The sequence below is a fragment of the Myxocyprinus asiaticus genome, chromosome 2, assembly GCF_019703515.2.
Source record: "Myxocyprinus asiaticus isolate MX2 ecotype Aquarium Trade chromosome 2, UBuf_Myxa_2, whole genome shotgun sequence".
NCBI lineage: Eukaryota > Metazoa > Chordata > Actinopteri > Cypriniformes > Catostomidae > Myxocyprinus > Myxocyprinus asiaticus.
The window spans coordinates 62168640-62189155 of record NC_059345.1 but is presented as its reverse complement, the minus strand read 5'-3'; the positions used below and the strand labels follow the sequence as shown (position 1 = coordinate 62189155).

Below are 20516 nucleotides of genomic sequence, written 5' to 3'. Positions count from 1 at the left end.
CAGGTTTTAAAAAGTTATCATACCCCTGGATTTAATTTTTTATAGAGCTACCTTTTGGTTTAATGACAGCCATCAGTCTGTTTGAATATGTCTCTACTAGCCTTGCACACCTAGATTGGGGAATATTTGCCCATTCTTCCTTGCAGAATAATTCAAGTAAAATTGCAGGGTAAGCAGTGATGGACTGCTCTCTTCAAGTCCATCCACAGGTTTTCTATTGGATTTAGGTCAGGGCTCTGACTTGGCCACTCAAGGACTTTCTATCCTTCCTATCCTTAAGTCACTATGTTGTGTTTTTAGGGTTATTGTCATGCTGAAAGGTGAACCACCTGCCATCAGTTGTCGATCAGAGGGCCACAGATTTTCCTTTAGAATTTTGGTGTACATGGCAGTATCCACTCTCCTTTCAATCCTGACCAATTTCCCAGTCCCCGCTGAAGAGAAACACCCCCACAACATAACGTTGCCACCACCATGCTTCACAGTAGGCATGGTATGTTCTGGTTGGTGTGCTGTCTTTGGTTTCCTCCAAATACAGCGCTTCGAGTACATCAAAATGTAACATTTTTGTCTCATCTGAGCAGTCCATCGCCGCTCACATGGCAATTTGACTTGAACTGAAAGGAAGAATGGGCAAATATTCCCCAATCTAGCGGGACGAAGCTAGTAGAAACATATCCAAACAGACTGATGGCTGTCATTAAAGCAAAAGGTAGCTCTACGAAATATTGAATCCAGGGGTATGATCATTTTTCCTTTTATTCTAGTTTTTCATCTTTAATAAATTTTTGGATCTGTTGCCTTTTTTTCTGTTACTTGAAAGTTGTGAGGAATTTCTTTTAAATAAAGCTGAATTTTATGTATTTTATTAATGGGTTTTCATTTCAGAATGTATGACAAAAAAAAGTGACTATTCCAAAGGGGTATGATCATTTTCTATAGACACTCTATATATTCTACATACTGTATATAAAGTTATTTAGTATCCCATAATACAATTAAACTGACCTTCTCCATTTGCTTTCTCACCCCTACATTCAGGAGGAACAAGAGACTCACACCTGCGATGACAATTAAACTTACAGTCTGTAAACAGAGAGAGAGAGCGAGAGAGAGAGAGAGAGAGAGAGAGAGAGAAAGAGATGTTAAAGGGATAGTTCACCCAAAAATGAAAATTCTCTCATCATTTATTTAGCCTCATGCCATCCCAGATTTGTATGACTTTCTTTCTTGAGCTGAACACAAACAATGATTTTTTTGAAGAATATTTCAGCTCTGTAGGTCCATACAATGCAAGTCAACAGGGTCCAAAACTTTGAAGCTCAAAATGCATTTAAAGGCATTGTAAAAGTATTCCATATGACTCCAGTAGTTAAAACCATGTCTTCAGAAGTGATATGATAGGAGTGGGTGAGAAACAGAGCAATATTTAAGACCTTTTTTACAACAAATCTCCACTTTAAAAAGTCCTCCTAAGTGCTCTTCTCTACTAAGAGTTCTTCTTCTTTTATTTTTGACAATTTGCATTCTTTGTGCATTTTGCCACCTACTGGGCAGGGAGGAGAATTTATAGAAAAAAGGACTTAAATATTGATCTGTTTCTTACACACACCTATCATATTGCTTCTGAAGACATGGATTTAACCATTGGAGTCTTATGAATTACTTTTATGCTGCCTTTATGTGCTTTTTTGAGCTTCAAAGTTTGGGACCTTTTTGACTTGCATTGTATGGACCTACAGAGCTGAGATATTCCTCTAAAAGTCTTTGTGTTCAGCAGAAGAGAGACAGTCATACACATCTGGGATGGCATGAGGGTGAGTAAATGATGAGAGAATTTTCATTTTTAAGAGAACCATACCTTTAAGCATGCAATGTTATTGCTCAGAGATTGCTATTTTAGCCTAACACAACAACACTGACTCAACCAATGGCATGAGTTTGGGGCAGGAGACTATATCTTTGATCGGAACAAATAAACATTACTTTTGCAATTCTGCTAATGGTGCAGCAATTACACATTTAACTTTTAAGAATCAACTCAGATGTTTCTCCTAAAATTCCTTGGTATTCATTTATATATATTTATACATTATGTATATATATATATATACACACACACACTACCGGTCAAAATGTTTGAAACACTTGACTGAAATATTTCCCATAATCTTAAAAATCTTTTCATCTGAAGGTGTATGCTTAAATGTTTGAAATTAGTTTTGTAGACAAAAATATAATTGTGCCACCATATAAATTTATTTCATTATAAAACTAAAATTTAATTTAAAAAAAGATTTCTGAAATTGATGACTTGGACCAAATAATAAAGAAAAGCAGCCAATAAATGCCTAACATAGATGAAAACTCATTCAATACTGTTTAAAAAGCATCCCAGGGTGATACCTCAAGAAGTTGGTTGAGAAAATGTCAAGAGTACATGTCTGCAAATTCTAGGCAAAGGGTGACTACTCTGAAGATGCTAAAATATAACATATTGTTTAGTCACAACATAATTCCCACAGTTACATATATGTTATTCCATAGTTTTGATGATTTTACTATTATTCTAAAATGTGAAGAAAAAAAAATTATAATAAAGAATGAGTAAGTGTTTCAAAACTTTTGACCGGTAGTGTATATATATATATATATATATATACAGTTGCAATCAAAATTATTCAACCCCCCTGACCAGCAATACATTCTGGTGATGTGAATTAAAACACATCAACTAAAACCTCAGTAAACAGTCAAAGTAAGTTTTTAATACACATTTGAGTGATTTTGAGAACAAAGAGTTCAGTTTACCCAAATTTTAAAATAAAAAATAACTAATTCTCTCCACAAATGTCATGTCAAAAATATTCAACCCCAAAAGTCAGTCATTTGTAGAGCATCCTTTATCCTTAATAACAGCAAATAAATGTTTCAGGTAAGACTTCGGACATCTCCCTATTAGAATTTTTACACATTTCTCATGAGCAAAAGCTTCCAGCTCACTGACATTCTTTGGTTTCTGTGGTGCCACTGCTTCCTTGAAATCCCAACAAAGGTTTGCAATGGGATTTTAATGATGGGCCATTTAAGGACATTCCACAACCTATCCCTGAACCAGATTTTGGACAACTTGGATGTATCCTTGGTGTTATTGTCTTGCTGGAAAGTCCAGTGATCATCGAGCTTCAATTCACACACTGAAGGCATCACATTTTTCATGCCAAAATGGCCTGATACCTGAAAGAATCCGTGGTGTCAGTCACATAGTCAGGATAGCCGTTTCCTGCAGCCGCAAAACACCCCAACAACAGGACTGACCCACCTCCATGCTTCACTGTGGGGATGGTGTCGTTCTTGTCATCACCTTGTCATCTCACTCCAGACGTACTGATTTTTAATTGCATTTTTTGCATAGAAATACATTTTTGCTTACAGTGCTAAACTTAAATTTTAAAACTTAAATAAGTGCCATTGTAGATTGATGGCTTAATTTTGTTTTAAAACAATTACTTGTGTAGCCTTACATATTTAAGAAACAGCTACATGCAGTAGGGGTTGAATATTTATGACATGGCTGTATTTTAAAAAAAATCCTGCTATATATTAGATTATATATTCACACTATGACTTTGAATGTGTCACTCAACTGATATAGATGTAAATTAAAAAAATTCTGGGTCATCAGAAAAGCTTACCTTTGTAAATCCTTACTGTCTTGGGGGGGTTGAATAATTTCGATTGCAACTGTATATATATATATATATATATACAGTAAGAGTTTAGAGCTATAAAGTCAATGTGGATAGCATACCTCAGATCATTTGGTCTCAGAAGAATTTGATACGAAATGCTCACTTTGAGATCTCTAACATTTAATAGCAGGTATCTTGGCAATTCGAAGGACAGTTAGAGACATGGTTGAAATAGTTTCTGAAATGCTATAGGAGAAACATGTGAGGTTAAGGGCTATTTTAAATCTCTGAAAAGCAGGAGAATCAAGCAAATGTCTCCATTTGCTCCCCATTAAATTTCGGTGCTGTCAGGAAGAATCATTAAAGAGATCTCATTTGTGATTTTTCTTTCCTACAAAGAGGCAAATTGAGGAACTATATGCACATCTGTTGCTTTTTAAACATCATGTTTGTAATCATTTTCCTCCACCCATGAGCCCAGTGACCCCTCTCACCTGAGCACTGCATTCCCTGCCGGAAGAGGCCCTTGAGCAGTCTGAAGCAGTACTGACAGACGGTGGGTTTGGTGTAAGTGTGAATGTGAAAGGTGTGAGGAACACGTGGTCGGCCCTCCTTTCCCTCACATACCCCCACCCACACCGGCACATCTGCCCAGGATGGAGGCCGAGAGCGTGAGGGCTTCGACATGCTAATCTGAAACACATACAGAGCACAATGAAATATTACAAGTTTTCTGGGCATACACTACATGGATTAAAGTATGTAGACACCCTGGCTAAGCCTATTAAATCTATTAAAGACAAATTTTACAGCATTTACAAATTTACTGTAACTTCCTCTGCAGCTGTATGAGATACCCTATCACAGCTGTGGTAACTATTATTACTGGTAATATAACACAAAGCATAATGTTATAAATTTGCACTAAATAATTAAAAAATTGAAAATATAAAAAAGTTTGCTGGATTTACACTGCTAAATAAGGTGGAAACACATCATCACAGTCTGGAAAAAAGGTCAATAAATGAGTTTTGGGTTTAGATTGTTACCTCCTCCAGACTTCCACCCGAGTGATTGGAGAGGGACAGGGCCCACGGCCTGCTGGGAGGAAAAAGAGACAGACTGGGGCCACATCGCCGATTTACACGAGAGCAGTCATTGGACAGCCTGAGTGCACAGCGCTTGTGTAGGTCTAAACCACAACCTACACAGAGAGAGGAGAGTGAATTGCTATAAGAAATTGATAAACACAGAGAGTGGGGTCCAAAAGTCTGAGAGCATCTGGGAAAATCTGGGATTCAAAAATTTTGAAATAAACAGGAAGTTAAAGATTTTGACCATGTTCACTCCTTTGAACAAAAGATCAGAAGATGTTCTTTAGAACCATCTCAAATTATTCTGGGATTACATGAATCATAACATGAGTCCAACTCAACTTAAATTCACCTTTTAACTCAAAGTGTTATCTTAATAACATAATGTGATGAGAAAATAAATGAAATAAAATAGTATTAATTAAAAATTAAAATCTAAATATAAACATGTTCAATGTTGTTCTCGGACTTCTGGCCCTCTCGGTATGTAAACTTTATTATAATTGCATTACATGTATCTATTGTAGTTGTACCTTTGCATTTCAGGCCCTGTCGGACCAGCCCCCACAACATCTCACCGCAGTAGTGACAAAATGTAGGTGTGCGATATGATTGGACAACCAGGGAATGTGGGCGGAAATTATTCTCGGACACAGAAGCCTTGTCTAAAGATATGAAAGTGATTAACAGCTGTAAACTTCACTTCCATCGATACATAGTCAAAATGATGCTAACAGTGACTGAATGGAACTTATCAATATCTGTCAATATCTGAGTGTGTAGAGGAAAGTATGGTTAGCTTGGCCACGTTTTGCTTAAAGGGATAGTTCACCCCAAAATGAAAATTCTGTCATTATCTACTCACCTTCCTGTTGTTCCAATTCCAATTCTTTTTTTTTCTTCACTTGAAAATAAAAGGAGGTGTTAGCCGGTATGTTAGTCTCAGTCACTTTTATCGCATCTATTGCCATACAATGAAAGTGAATGGTGACTGAGGTTAACATTCTGCCTAACATCTCAGAGTAAATGGTGACAGTATTTTCATTTTTGGTTAGGGCTGTTGATTTAACACGCTAATATGGTGCAATTAATTATATAAAAAATAAAAAGACATTTTTTACGCAATTAATCATGCCCCCGGACCGTAATAAGGAATATGTTTACTATCAGAGCACAAAGGTCCCATAGATATTCTATGGGCGGTACACTGGCAAGGAGACAAGAGGCTGTTCTTTTTGAATGGATGTCTATGGAGGAGATGTTTCAGTGTGCTGAATAAACTGCTTTTGTGAGGAACCAGCTTATCACTTATCACCAATCTTCAACATGTTTTATACTAAAAAATCCTTTTGGAGTGAACTAACTAATCGTGACTTACTGTCGTGACACGCTAGATGACCGTTACGCTCTCCCCTATGGAAAAAACGCGGAGGTTGTTATCTCAGTATAGAAGATCTCTGCTTGTAGTAACATATGAATGTATTTGCGAGTCCCAGTCAGCAGGGGGCAGTAAGCACAATTCTAATGACCCAGAATTTTTAAACTTTACATCTATATAAGTTGAGAGACACATTCAAAGTCATAGTGTGAATATATAACCTAATATTTGTAAATAGCAGGATTTTTTAAAAATGTACATATATTTTACATAATTATTCAACCCCTATTGCATGTAGCTGTTTCTTAAATATGTAAGGCTACACAAGTAATTGTTTTAAAACAAAATTTAGTCATCAATCTACAGTGGCTCTTATTTAACAAGCAATGCACAGCTATACAATAAACCACATCAGACTAATTTAATTACAAAATGGATTGCTGTGGACTGTAGGCCATTGATAGGCTTCTGTTCAAAGTTATGGAAATAAAACAATATATTGCCAGAGATCTTTTATACCGAGATAACAGCCTACCATATGAGAGCTGTAATGGTCAACTAGCATGTTACGACAGTAAATCACCATTTGTAGCTACCAAACAAATGAATGGGGAGAGCCGTAAACTGATCGCAAAATTGACTGTGTCTTCTCTTATAAAACAGCAATCGTAGTAAACTTCACACATAGTTCGTTCAAAAGGATTGTTTAGTGTAAAACATGTTGAAGATTAGTGGACCGGTGGTCAATTCATTAAGTGATTAGCTGTTTCCTCACAAAAGCAGTTTATTCAGCACACTGAAGCATCTCCTCCATAGATATCTATTAAAAAAATAAAATGGCCTATGGTCTCCTCGCCAGTGTACCGACCACAGAATGTCTATGGGACCGCCGTGTTAGTCATTTTGTTGCTAAACTTATAGGCTCCCATTGGTAGAAGGGCTCAGAATTGCCTTCAAAGTCTTATCAATGCTTTACTCGTCTGCTACAATAATTGAATGCATTTTACTTATTCCAATTATTATATATTAATAACTATTTACATTTAATTACAGTATTTAATCATTTTATATTTAATTATTTGTATTTGGGGGCATTTATCTGTAAATACTGATATGTGATTAATTGTGATTAATTACTCAGCATATCCTGTTATTAATTTGATTTAAAATATATATATATATATATATATATATATATATATATATATATATATATGTATATATATATATTGGTGGGGAACCATTCCTTTAAGTTGTCCTCTAGTCATTTTATTTTTTACATTTTTAGCAACATAATACATGTTCAATACTCGATAGAAAAACAAAATAGAAACTTATTAAAAGATAATTTAATGGACTGTAGAACAAAATCATTACTATTACACATTCGAATGAATAAAGTGTGTTGACTGACCAGCAAGCACCACCTCCACCAGATCTCCATCATGTATGTGGTGCTGTTCCGTGAGTCTTTGTAAAATCTGCTCTGTGTCCGGCTCATGTCTGAACAACAGCAGCTTCTCACTGAGACCAACGAACCTGCACTCCGAAGCCTTAGACAACAACAAACAAACAAACAAACAAACACACACACAGTTTTCAACACACTGATTGCATGGTTAGGCCTTAAAGCTTTGATATATTCATGGCAAAGTTCTTCTTCACTTTTCGCTCAGAGCTAAAAAGAAGTTCGAAAGTCAAGCAACGACATACTGTTTGTGAACATTCAGACACTGGCCATGCTGCTGGGGCAGCCGTTTAGAGGAGCATTTTAATATGAGAACACACAAAACACTTGTAAAACATCAACTAAAATGACATTCATGTGTTACAAATGATAATATGCCTCATTCTATGAGTAAAACTCACATGAGGTCAGTAAAAGAAGCTGTTTTAACTACTCGATGATGACTTAAAATAATATATATGCAGTATATAATGTGTTATTTGTCACCTTTACATTCTGCATTCATGACGCAATGCGCTAACATGCTATAGGCATATGCACCGGTTACCATCTGTTTTAGTATTTTATAATGTCTTTGATACTACTGCAAAGATGAGTGTATAACAGGGTCCCAGACAGACATAAATGAGCAGAATACAAAAGAATGATGATTAGAGACATGTCTCTAATGTGAATGTGCTTTCAGCTGTAGACGACACATGTATGAAGAAGCATATCAAACAACAGAGTGAATGGGCACTTAAGTGTATTTGAGTAGATTCGGTTCCTTTTGTAGACTAATAAAAAATCCACAACATGGTCCTGGAAAATAACTCTACATGAATGATCGTACAGATGTAGGTAAGTTTAGGGCAGCCTGATTGCACCAGCCGCAAATGACCATAGTGCTTTTGGTGTTCACATAACCCTGCTAAAAAGACCACCTTAACCAGCATGCAGTTCCTATGCTGGCCTAGGCTGGTTTATGTTGGTTAGTGCTGGTTTGGTGCTGGTCTAGCTGGTGGACCTGCAAAGCCATGCTTTTCATCAGCAAAACCTTGCTGGTGAAGCTGGTTGACCAGCATGGTCTTTCTAATGAAAGTGGCTAGTTTAAAAGCCTGGTGGGGTCACCAGCATACCAGCATCCCATGCTGGGAGACCAGCACCCAAAACACAACATAAGCTGGTGACCAGCAATGGTGCTGTTTTCAGCAGAGAAATGGACTTAAAAGAGGTCCTGTAAGCGTTGATGTGGTCTTAGACCGCTTATTGTTCACACCACAACTCACGATTATGAAATTTACCTGACAATAAAGTCATATGTGATTATGATGTTACATTTTCATACAAATTATCATATTTAATTTGGAATCATAAAACAAAATAGGGCTATATGATTTCCTTTAAGGCTTTAAAAATGTACAAACATTGCACAGGGAAAGCATGACATGAAAAATAATATGCGTGTCATTAACACTGTGTGTATGAACCCGTAACGACCAAGAATGGGAATTGGGAGTCTGGCGCAAATCTCCGTACACGGAGCCAGCATAAAAGCATTTACCGCAAATTTCGTCATCAGCACAGTCTGCGCGGCCCAGACAATCGAAACAAAAGAAATTCTAAATGTTGTGACCATGAAAAACATTTAAGTGTATATAGAAATGTTAGATAATATTTCACAAAGGTGTCATGAGAAGATAAGTATAAAGATACATTTAATCGGTGGGTTAGATCTTTCCAACTTGTAAGAAAAACACTACTGGTTCTGATATTACCGACTTACTGTGATATCATCAATACTTGACTCACACTGTTAGTGTTTATACAAGCTAAGAACTAAAGACATTTACAGTATATGTCATGATTTCATCTATGGATGAGTGCTAGACTTTGAATGTTTACCAGTGAGAAAGAACAATCAAGAAGACGACCACAAAATTGCCACGGCAAAGGTTTGCAGCAAGCGTTAAATAATACAGCTAAATGTTTTTTCTTATAGACAGAGTTGGGCTGTAACGAAATACATGTAACAGTGTTCAGAATACAAAAATGAAGTAACTGTATTCAGCCCTCATTATGTTTTCAAGCACTTGTATTCAGAATGCAGTTACTTTATTAAATGTTGACATAGAAGAGGTCATTGTACTGTAAAACATACTGTAAATTTCAGATCTCAAAACTTCTTTTCTAGCCCAAAATAACATTTATTGTCTCCACCCTGCAAAACAACTCGTTTTGAAATCGGTCTCTTAGTGACGTAGGAAAGAGGCTCATTTGAATATTCATCTACACAACAACTGGATCCTTCTTACTACAGCTACGAAATCAGACATCAGAAGACTACAAAGGACAGTTCGGACTGCTGAGAGGATTATTGGTTGCCCCCTCCCCCCCTTCAAGAACTATACACTTCCAGAGTGAGGAAAAAGGCTGGAAAAATCACTCTGGACCCCACTCATCTCGTTGCGGTGAACTGGTTGAGGTACCCCAACACTGGAAGTGGTTCCATTGTTACTGTAACTTGCTTTTAACCAATGAAAAGATTAAGATGTGGACTAAGAACCCAGATGTTGTGTTCCTGGTTGTGGAAAAACTGCATCTCTGCATAGCCTTCTGAATGATCCTGACATAACGAATGAGGACTAACCTCTTTTCTCTCAGAATTCTATTGAGACCTATTATGATTAAGACTTTACAAAGAAATTATATTGAAAGATGGAGCAGTGCCAATTATATCGACATGACAGTAATACTGGTGAGTGACATATTTAATACTACTGTTCATCTGGTTGTGTTTGTTTTACATGTAAGGAATTGTATAGTCAGCTTTTTACCACAAACTAAACCATGGTCAGGTCTCCAACATGGAGCGAATCGTGTTTATTACATGGTTAATTACCAAAGAAACACATTATTGCTCACGAAATATTGATTTGAGATTAAATTATTTGTATTATGTAAGAGTGCGTAGCAGGGAGCGCAACGAAAGACAATAGGCTCATTTGAGATGCCAAACGCCTCGCCTTGAAAGTAGATGAGAGTAGGCGGGTGCAGTCGGGGGAGGAGTAAAATAAGCGCTGTCAATTCAGACAGTTCTCACTTCTCGTAGGGGATCAGCCGCCACGAGGTCAAAGGCAGATATCGTATGATTTACGTTCATGTACTTTGTTGTTAATAAAGTGGATGCAATTTAAATTCTGTTGCTTTTAAATGAAAATAAATATGATGAAAAAGACACTCAATGTACCTGCTATTTAATTTCCCCCATAAAACATGTCTTGCCATCCATTTATTGTTTAATAAAGACACATATTTGAGATATTTCAGATATATGATACCAATTACATATCCCATTCAGAGACTGCACTGTTAGAGTGTTGGGAATATTCACATATAATTTATACACATAAAAACATGGTGTTTAGAGATAAAAAATCAAACATTTTAGAGGAGAATGAAACATCACGGTTGTTTAAGCCAATGAGCATCTGTGCCGCCTGCTACAACTGCAGCCGCCTCGCTCTCACGGGACATTTTTTGACATACATCGTCATGACATCACAGCAAGTTGGACAGATTTCTAACCGGCATGCATTCATTATTCATTAAGTTTTACATTTGCATGGAGAAAAAGTGCAAGTGAATTAAAACCCAACAGGGATAAATGTTTCAGCACATCACTTTTTTATTTTCAATACTCAAACTAAAGCAATTGTTCACCCATTTAATTGGTACTTGATAGGAGATTATGACCAGCTGGACTTAATCAATTGACAACAATCTCTTAAAGTGACAGAGCTTAAATTATAAAGACTTGAAAAATAAGGTCTCTTCGACTACTTCGTATCGTCTCTTCTTTTATCTCTCTAGAAGTCAAAAATCCCAAGAGCCTCTCTCTGTAACAATTTATGAAGCAGTTCAGATAAGATAATAATGACATATTACACATAATTCTTCCCATTGTGCCTTGCCTTTAGAAATATGTATTCTAAAAGTATTCTGAATAAGTTTTTTATGTGATGTATCGAAATACATTGCTGAATAATTTTATTAAAGAGTATTTAGTATTCAGCCCAGGATACTTTTTTTTTAAGGAATCGTTCACCCAAAAATGAAAATTCTCTCATCATTTACTCATCCTCATGCCATCCCAGATGTATCTGACTTTCTTTCTTCTGCTGAACACAACTGAAGATTTTTAGAGAAATAGGTCCATACAATACAAGTCAACATGGTCCAAAACTTTGAAGCTCCAAAAAGCACATAAAGGCAGCATAAAAGTAATCCATACGACTCTAAATCCATGCATTCAGAAGCGGCTGTTTGAAAGTAGATTTATAGTACAAAAGGACTTCAATTTTGATCTGTTTCTCACCCACATCTATCATATTGCTTCAAAAGACATTAATTAAACCCCTCGTGTCATACAGAGTACTTTTATGCAGCCTTAATATGCTTTTAAAGTTGACCTTTAAAGTTCTGGCCACCATTCACTTGCACTGTATGGACCTACAGAGCTGAGATATGTTTCTAGAAATCTTCGTTTGTGTTCAGCAGAAGAAAGTAAGTCATACACATCTGGGAAGTAATATATTGCACAACTAATGACTAATTATTTTCATGTTGACAGCCTTGCAGTTTGTCACTGGTGTCCCACAATGCATCTCTATTAGTCTAAATAAGATCATGTAATCCAATCACACTCAAGCAAGACATTACATTTAAAAATCATAAATACAGTTGTCACGTCACAGAAGTGATCATGGTGATCAACATCAGTGTAAGTGGGTCAGATCGTGCTAGTAATGGGGCTGCAGTGGGTAGACAACTGCCAGATTCACATACCGATGTCTTTTAAATGTCAGTTAGTTTTTCAAATAAAGCGGACGTGAGTCAAACTGAATGTGAGAGAGTCCTTGTCAACTCTGCAGAGGAGTTTGACCTACATTAACACCTGATATTTACCTGAAGTTCATTTAACTCTCTTTGAAAACAGCTTAGTAAGATGTATTAACTGAACAGATTCTTTAGTTAAGCAATATGGTGACTGCATCAAACTGTTCCTGAGATGTAAACTAAGGTTAACAGTTGGCTGCTGTAGGTGCTGCGTATATATATATATATATATACACAGTAGCTACGTAGGTGCACAGATATTTTGTGTGATAGCTGTCACTTTGGCTCTGTTCAAAACCTAAGACAGCTGCCATGCTGCACGGTCAGTCAGTGACTTCACAGGCAGTGTTTTTGTATACATGAATATGATAATAATTTGGTACCATTGGTACATATGACAGTAGTGTAAAACTGATTTACAGACTTGTAATTTCACATTCATTTTATTTTACTTTTTTTCATATGTGAAGACGTTTATTTTGATATTCCTTCACCGGTAGAGGATTTTGGGTAACTTGCGGGTACTGAGGGAGAAGCGAGTGAGTTAGGATCGAATGAGCATCTCCTCTCTTGCTCTCGGAGAGTTATTTTTCTATTTTGCCCATTAAAGTTGTTTATCTTGTTGAATCCTGAGTTCATTGTCATCACTCAATGTCCATAAAGCACAAGAACCATTGTCAACCCCAGGACTTACAGTACCACTGTATTATGATCTGATACTATCACTGTACTATGCTACTGCAACTTTTTTTTTTCTTCTAAAGAGGACCTCTATCTGCTTCCAACACAAACTACTTCCTGTCTGCGACAACATCAACAAAGACACAATTATCCATTTTACTCTGGATGGATAAACTTTTTTAAGCAATCATTGGAATATTGTGATAGCTAAAGAATGTTTTGATAAAATTTCAGGGTGTAAACTCAATTTAAATTTCTGAACACCTAATAGAAATGCAAACGTGAGCTTGCACATTCTGAATAAATGCATTTCTGCGATCTCAGTGACAGTATGAGTATGGCTTGTAGTGGTTGTAGTGTTGCATTGTTGTGGTGTATTGACTGTGTGCAGGTGCAAACTGATTACATAATTTACTCATTCAGATCACTGGAGCTTTCCAATCTGGATGAGACTCTTTAAAATAAAGTGATGGCAATGTTCAGAATAGCAAACTAGCTACTGCTTATACTATTTTTGCAGTATTCAAAATGTATACTTTGCGCACTGTGCAGCATGAATATTTTCTGTATGCATGGTATACCCAGATGACTTACAACATTCGGCAAAATGTGCAGTACACAGCCATAGCCCAGTGCTCTCGTGAGATTCATATTTACTGCTTCCAAAATTAAAGGTAGGTCTCCAAATAAACAGTTTAAAAATGTTGCATGTGAATCTTGTGAGACTTTTTGCTGCATAATTGTTACCATAGGGGTGTAGGATATAATCTGATAACAGATTAGTTACAGTAATCAAATTACTTTTAAGTCAAAAAAGTAGTGTGACACATTACATTTTAAATTCTTGTAATCAGTAACTTAGTTTAAATAAAATGTAAGTGTCTCAAACTCCTTTCTTTTATTTTAGAGTTTATTTTAGCCACACTATGTCAGGACTCTGATTGTCTGCGATGACTGCTGGGAAAATGTCCCTCTCCACTTCCTCTCTACGATTAATGAAATGAAAAATAACATGTTAAAAAAATGAATGCAATTAATCATGCCTCCTGACCCGTATGTAAATTCCATTTACAAAAGCAATTAAAGATTGAAGTACATGTTTTTATGCACCGGGTCAGTAGGGGGCAGTCAGAGCACCTCAACAAACCTCACAAGCGCTGCAGCCACAGAATAAGAGCCGCCACACAAGACCCGTTCTTGACAACTGGACACAGCACAACAGAATGCATGGATCTTGCGATTTTCAAAGTTTCAGCTTCTTTTAACTTGACACAAAGTCCATGATGCTCAAAACCAATGAGATGCTTCAAAAGCGTCTGTTGGATGCATATGTACATAAATTGACAATTAAAAATAGCACTGACTGAACGTACAAAAACGGACTGTGAGAATAGGAAAAATTGATGAACTCAATTGCAAAGTGAATTGCTGTCGACTATAGGCTTGTTCAATGATATGGGAATAAAACCAAAAATATATTGACTTCTAAATCCAATTTTTGTTTTGTCTTATCAATGCTTTTCTCGACTGCCACAATAATACAATACATTTCTATAATATATTTGAATATATTATATCTACTATATTTATAATTATTTGAAATATCATTCATTATTTATACTGAATTATCTTTATTTGGGGGCCTTTCTCAGCTAATATTGATATATGCAATTATTTGCGATTTATTAGGCATGTCATGTAATTATCTCAACTAAACATTTTAATTGATTGACAGCCATAATTATTACACAAAATTAGATTTAAAGGTGCACTAATTTTTATTTAAAAAAGTTTAACTCCTAAAGACATGAATTGTAATTTTGCAATATATGTAGGAAATCATGAGCACTCACATTAAACTGAAGACTCCAGTCATATCAGTAACCTTATAAAAGCTGTTTTATTCTACATGGAGAGGGTCCGCACATGGGGGCTGCCATGTTAAAATCACATGACTAGCCGAATACTACTCGCTTAATCTCAGTAACCGTCCTGTTATTTGACACTTTCACTCACTGATTAAAGTAATCATGGCTGACGGTGAATACTAAATTTCTACAATGGCATCTGAAACTGAAAACTATTGATTTTAAATGATGCTGCATCCAAGCCACTAGTTGTCAGTGTAAGTCCAAGATGACACAAAGACAAAAGTTACTGAGTGCACCTTTAAAATGCAAAAGTGCTTTTAATGGCGAGATACTGAATTAAACTGTGAATAATGTATACTCTTTCACATATTATTTATTATGTTTATTATTAAAATATATAAATAAATAAAATATATAAATATTATTAAAATAGCAACTAGTATTCAGTAGCCTATATATTGCTCAGTAAGCAGTATAAGTATACTTCTAGTATAGTATACGCTAGTATTCCATTCCAAATTTAGCCATTATCTCGGTCACTTAAATAAAAGTGTGATTTAGCATATGTAGCAAGTAATATGCATGCTTGCATGTCAGTATCTAATGCAAATGAATACGTATGTGTGTGTGTGCATGCAAGGTCAGTCTTCTGGTCATTCCATTGTAAAGGTCAGTTACAGTGTGAATGTGTGTGTGTGTGTGTGTGTGTGTGTGTGTGTGTGTGTGTGTGTAAGATTATACTGCCCCACTGCAGTGGAAACAGCACCATAAGAAGATCAAACAGACAATAAGGTTTGTGTGTGTGTGTGTGTGTGTGTGTGTGTGTGTGTGTGTGTGTGTGTGTGTGTGTGTGTGTGTGTGTGTGGATGGGTGGGTGGGCGTCTGTGGTTGGAAAGTTACATGCAGATGCTCTGAACCACAGCGGACAGACAGAGAGGTGGCCAAATGGTGTAGAAAAGGAGGGCCGTGATACTGTGTGTGTGTGTGTGAGAGAGAGAGAGAATGTTTGAATAGCACCTAATTCGGAAGTGTCATTTCACACACAGACACAAACACACACACACACACACACACACACACACAAAACACAACACACACACACACACATACGTTGGTGCAGCTATCCTGATGAGGAATCTCCACAGACATAATGATTTTTATACTGTACGAACTATAGATTCAGTCCCCTAACCCTAACCCTAAACCTAACCCTCACAAAAAACTTTCTGCATTTTTACATTTTCAAAAAACATAGTTTAGTATGATTATTAAGTGATTTGAATTATGGGGACACTAGAAATGTCCTCATAAACCACATTTATAGCATAATACCCTTGTAATTACCAGTTTGTAATCTAAAAAATGTCCTTGTAAACCACCCAAACCTGCCCACACACACACACACACACACTTTAACTTCCCCTACTATATTGTAAAAACAGAGGGAGAATTCTTAAAAACTCATTTAGAAAAAATTTGATTAAGGTCAAAAAACAAACAAATTGAAGATAAACATCATATGAAGGTAGGGCTACTAAACATTAGATCTCTTTCTATTACAGATCATAATTTAGATGTGCTCTGTTTGACCGAAACCTGGCTTAAACCAGATGAATATATTAGTTTAAATGAATCTACTTCCCCAGGTTATTGTTATAAACATGAGACTTGTCTGAAGGGTCGAGGAGGAGGTGTTGCTACAATTTACAGTGAAGATTTTGGTGTTACTCAGAAGACAGGATATAAGTTTAAGTCTTTTGAACTAATAATGCTTAATGTGACATCGTCAGATATATATAAAAAAATAAACAAAAAATACAAAATGTCGTCTTTTGCCCTTGCTACAGTATATAGATCACCTGGGCCTTATTCTGATTTCCTTGGTGAATTTGCTAATTTTTTATCAGAACTAGTAGTTTCTGTAGATAGAGCTTTAATTGTTGGTGACTTCAACATTCACATAGATAATGAAAATGACACATTGGGATTAGCATTTATCAATATTCTCAACTCACATCTCAGACAAAATGTGACAGGACCAACTCATCGCCATAATCATACGCTAGATTTAATTCTGTCATATGGAGTTGATATTGATACTATAGAAATTATTCTGCAGAGCGATGACCTCTCAGATCATTACCTCATCTCTTGTATGCTGCAATCAGCTAATGTTACTCAATCTACACCATGCTATCGTTCAGGTAGAACTATTATTTCGACCACTAAAGATAGCTTCACTAATAACCTTCCAGATCTATCTCATACACTCAGTAAGCCCCAAAGTCTAGAAGAACTTGATTAAATAACAGAAAATATAAATACAGTCTTCTCTAGCACTCTTGATAGTGTCGCCCCCTCTTCGATTAAAGAAAATTAAAGAAAAAAGCCCCGTACCATGATCACACTCGTGATCTCAAGAGAGCAGCTCGGAAAATGGAGCACAAGTGGAAGAATACAAAATTAGAGGTATTTCACGGTGCATGGAATGATAGTGTTTGTAGCTACAGACAGGCACTAAAAGCTGCCAGGTCAGCATATTTTAGCAAACTCATAGAAAATAACCACAACAATCCTAGGTGTTTATTCAGTACTGTGTCTAAATTGGTTAGGAATAAAGCCTCAACTGAACCAGATATTCTGTCGCAGCACAATAGTAATGACTTCATGAATTTCTTTATTGTTAAAATTGAAATAATCAGAAATAAAATTGGAATTATGCAATCATCTGTCACAGTACCTCAGAAAACAGTGTCTCTTTTCCTCACGTGCAACTTCAATCCTTCGCTGTCATACGTCATGAAAAGCTAACAAAACTTATCGAAACATCAAAAGCCACAACATGTATGTTAGATCCAACACCAACTAAGCTTTTAAAAGAGGTATTCCCTGTTATTTCAGAACCTCTTCTTAATATTATTAACTCCTTGTACTGTTCGGGATGCAGACACACTCACTGAGTTTAAGTCTAGACTAAAGACTTATCTATTTAGCCAGGCATACACCTAATTTATCCTTCAACTCACAATTAGGCTGCTTTAGTTAGGTCTGCCAGAACCAGAAACCAGACACATTGATCATGATCTATAACTCTGCAATAAATTGAATGGCATCTATGCTAATATTATTCTATTTGTATCCCTGTCTCAACCTCGGGACTCCTATCCTGAGGTTACCAGAACCATCTGGATCCAGCTCCATTCCTGCTTCGTGTTGGACTCTACAGCTATGTGTCTCGGAGTGATGACGACTAAATGCAGCCGGTGCCTGCCAAACATCACTTCAGTCTATTACGATGGACTTCAGAGGATGAACTGATGCCATCTCCAACCATAAGACAATCATATGCTATTGCCTGAACCTTGGACTTAGGATAGACCTCACCGAAATTACCAGCCGGTTGAACTGCGATGCACCACACTGATCTCTGCCTGCATCATCTTGGTCTAATGATGGACTACACTCTTATAATGGAATACATAGACTATTAATTAATTGCCAACAAAAGCCTTCATCAGCCAACTAACAAAGGACAATGCATCAGTGTGAACTTCTGCAGTTAATCCAGGATGAACTTCAAAGACATTAGTCATTAATCTTACAGTTCTTACAAAATCTTTATTTAAACACTGACCCTTAACACTCACTTAGTTTAATAATTTTAAACCATGACTTGCACTATACATAATTAATTCATATTGGCATTATATTCATGATGTTAGCCAGAGGGGAACTGGCCCCCACAGTGAGCCTGGTTTCTCCCAAGGTTATTGTTCTCCATTAACCAACATTTTATGGAGTTTTGTGTTCCTTGCCACAGTCACCTTCGGCTTGCTCACTGGGTTCCTAAATACAATTATTATTTAATTACTTATTTTTAAACACAATTCACAATCGTATTTTATCAAACTACATAATGATGACTCTAAGACAATATAGATATTACATTATAATTATAGTTTAATTTTCTGTTAATGCATGATTTTCTGTAAAGCTGCTTTAAAATGATGTGTGTTGTGAAAGGCGCTATACAAATAAAAATAACTTGACTTGACTCACTTTAAACCAGTTGTTAATGTGACAAAAATTGCATGCTATGGGAACATCTCCTCTAGGTTTTCCCAATCAATTGATTTCAGTGAGGACATGGCTTTTCTTCTATCTGGCTGAAAAAGAGCATTGGAAGAGGCGGGCTGATGGAGGGAGAGGATTTTGTTCTGTGGTAGATGGGTCTCTTGCTCATCGTAAAGGAGGAAGCAAGAACCAGGTTAACAAACACAAAGACTTTTAATTAAACACAACATAAAACTGCTTTTCAGCATAACAAAACCATAACGCACACAAAGCTCCGTGTGCTCTCTCATTCTGATGACTTTTCAATCCAAGAGGCGGAATGCACACGTTTAGTGCACCTCCCTCTCTCTCCCGAGCTGGCGTCTCCGGCTTCTCTTTATCCCTCTCATTACTGATTGCGGTAACTCCGCACCAGGCGTCCATCCTAATGGTCAGGCACCGCCCTCCTCCTTGTCACACGTTCCTTTACACTATCAATACCTAACTTCAGGTACATATTTTTGACTGAAATATTAGATTAATGACATCGGTCGGATGGTTATAAATCTCCAATGGGACGCAAATGTCCCTCATCGATTTCAGTTTGAGCTGTTACCTCTGAATAGTTTACCCTGTCATGCCCCCAAGTTGCATCCAGGCCTGTGATTGGATAGTGATCACATTTTTGTGGCATGATTTCTGCACTGTTTAAATAAAAATGCAATACAAAATACATCATCACTCAATGATAAGCAATCAAGTGCTTAACATTTAACTTTCCAAGTTAAAAACGTCACACAGTAGCATGCAATACAGCTCAGTGGATTAAAATTCAAAGTGTGAATGTTTGAGGTCACGTGACACCATGCAAGAAGCAGACATGTGAGCGACGAGCTCTGCGCACTTTGCTAAATTTTTAATTATTTTCATGTTATAATCTGGTGAAATTTGATACACCCAGTTACACATTTGCTCTTTGAGGCAAAACATGGCAAAGAAGTCAAAATCCTCGGGCTCTGGAGACATTAAAAGACACTTACGTGTTCAGGATGAAAGTCCCGACAGGCCTACAGACCAGGGACTCGATTTGGATGGCGCGGCAGGAGAGGTGATCCAGCGTCAGTTGTCCAACATGTCGGTGATGTTGACGAAGGTTCTTGCTGACTTGGAGGATCTCGCTGTAATACGTCGATCGATTACGGCGATGGAAATAAAATTCTCTGAGCTAGTTGCAAGAGTGACTGATGTTGAAAGATGAATCGATTGTCTGGAGTCTTCGGAGAGGGAATTAACCTCTAATCCGCCCGCGACCAAAGTTTGATTTGACATCTCCTTGAAAAGATTGAAGATCTTGAGAATAGAAGCTGCAGGAATAATGTTTGAATTGTTGGAATTCCTGAG

The 20516-nt window shown here is 36.7% G+C and overlaps 1 protein-coding gene across 2 annotated transcripts in view; it reads right to left on the bottom strand.

Annotated features, from left to right (window-relative positions):
* Positions 1-20516, bottom strand: part of prkd4 (protein kinase D4) — a 52343-nt gene that overhangs the window by 20980 nt on the left and 10847 nt on the right. For both annotated transcript variants that reach the window (XM_051718657.1, XM_051718666.1), the window contains exons 3-7: positions 7579-7717; positions 5320-5451; positions 4742-4896; positions 4187-4385; positions 1009-1086 (exon numbers count right to left, since the gene is read on the bottom strand). In XM_051718657.1, coding sequence (XP_051574617.1) covers positions 1009-1086; positions 4187-4385; positions 4742-4896; positions 5320-5451; positions 7579-7717 — 703 coding nt within the window. The remainder of the gene's footprint in view (positions 1-1008; positions 1087-4186; positions 4386-4741; positions 4897-5319; positions 5452-7578; positions 7718-20516) is intronic.